Source organism: Pinus tabuliformis, chromosome 2_1 (assembly GCF_031772625.1).
Source record: "Pinus tabuliformis cultivar Carrire ecotype Pingquan chromosome 2_1, CPIR1, whole genome shotgun sequence".
Classification (NCBI taxonomy): Eukaryota; Viridiplantae; Streptophyta; class Pinopsida; order Pinales; family Pinaceae; genus Pinus; species Pinus tabuliformis.
The window spans coordinates 65,403,142-65,405,064 of NC_142299.1; the positions used below are offsets into that span (position 1 = coordinate 65,403,142).

Consider the following 1,923-nt stretch of genomic DNA (forward strand, 5'->3'; position numbering starts at 1 on the left):
ATGATTAAAATTCTTTCATGGAACAACAGGGGATTAGGGCACCCCTCTAAAATCAATGCCTTAAAGGATCTTATAAATCAAGAGCAACCATCCATTATTTTATTGCAGGAAACAAAACAACGAAAGTCAGAAATTGATAAGATCATTGTTCATCATAAGCGTTACACAGGATGCACATGCGACTCCAGAGGTGCCTCAGGTGGGATTACAACTATCTGGAACCAGGAAGAATGGAACAGAGAAGCTGAAGTGATAGAACAGCACTGGTTAAAGACAGTGTTAAGGAACAATAAGACCAACCAGCAGATTGTTATATACAACGTCTACGCCCCCAATCATTATCGGGACAAAGAAGCCTGTTGGGATTCACTCAATGAGAACATAATAGAAGAAGACAGTAGCAATATTATCTTAGGGGGTGATCTAAACTTGATTTTACATGCCAATGAAAAATGTGGGGGCAGCTTTACTCCCGATCCATTCAGAAATCAGCTGGAAGCAATAATGCAACACGGTGATCTGATTGACATCATACCAAAAAACCGAAAATACACCTGGAATAATCGCAGATTGGGTAGCAGCAACATTATGGAGCGACTGGATCGGTTTCTGGTTAACATCTCCTTTCTTTCCTCATATTCAGCTGTCAATGTCTCCATTCTGCCCTTCGCTGTCTTAGATCACTACCCCATCATTTTAACTATTGATTCGTACAGACCTCTTGGGCCTCTTCCCTTCAAGTACAATCACACTTGGAGCGATTATTCAGAAGCCAAAAGCGTGATACAGCAAACCTGGCATCAACACATCAAAGGATCTCCAGGATTTATATGGGAGAGCAAATTGAAAAATGTGAACAGAGTGCTCAAAAATTGGGCCAAATCGCATTATGATGAACCAGAGAAACAAAAAAGAGAGGTAAAAGCCAAGATCAAAGATTTCCATTCTACATTAGAAAACCAAGAGTATCATCAGGTTGAAAAGATCCAAGAAGAAAAGCTTTATAATCAGTTATGCAGCATCAAAAGAGAGGAAGAAGAAAAATGGCGTATAAAATCTAGGCAGACTTGGCTCAAAAGCGAAGATAAGAACACCTCTTTCTTTCATAAGCAAGCTACTGTTCGGAAAATTAAAAACAACATAACAACCATCACAGACAATGCAGGGATCCAACATACTGATCAAACAGCTATTAAAAGTGCTGCCTCAGACCACTTCAAGGAGCTCCTATCTGAAACAGGGGAGGAAGAATCCTATGCTAACCTCTTACAACATTTGTCAACAAAGATCACAACAGACTTAAATAAAAGGCTGACAGAAGAGATAAAATAGGATGAAGTTAAGGAAGCAATCTGGTGTCTTCAGCCCAACAAGGCACCCGGGCCGAACGGCTTCCCAATATGCTTTTATAGAGAATATTGGGAGTTGATAAAAAAGGATCTCATAAAATACTTCAAATGGATACAGAGGAAAGGAAAAATAGGAGGCTACACAAATGCAACACACCTGGCCCTCATCCCAAAGACGAACCGCCCTTCTAACTTCTCCCGATTTAGGCCAATATCCTTGTAGAGCTGTAACAAGGGTCTCTTTCACCTCTAGTTATGCCACATTAATAAGTCAATCCGGGAACGCTTTGTTATTGCAAAGAGTATCTCAATCCGAGGCTATTCGTCAGAGTAATGCTTAGTAGTACAGTGTTTAGAAAATACAAGAGTAAACGGATGCTAAATGACTAAATTTCTTTTAAAAGAAAAGAATCACACAGGGCAGTTTATCAGTCAAGGGTGCGGAAGCGATAACCCATCCCTCTAGAAACTGATGGAAGGAAAAGTAGAGCATGGACCATAGATCTGGGAGTTAGGCAGCGATTGCTGCGGCTCACTACAGCCATGGGCCTTATCTCACACCAAAACAACAAAT

The 1,923-nt window shown here is 40.6% G+C and overlaps 1 protein-coding gene across 1 annotated transcript; it reads left to right on the top strand.

Annotated features, from left to right (window-relative positions):
* On the top strand, nt 1–1,332 carry LOC149198791 (uncharacterized). The gene has a single exon (XM_089400363.1). It carries the CDS (start codon nt 1–3, stop codon nt 1,330–1,332), a length of 1,332 nt encoding a protein of 443 aa, XP_089256489.1.
* Nucleotides 1,333–1,923: the final 591 nt, after the last annotated feature.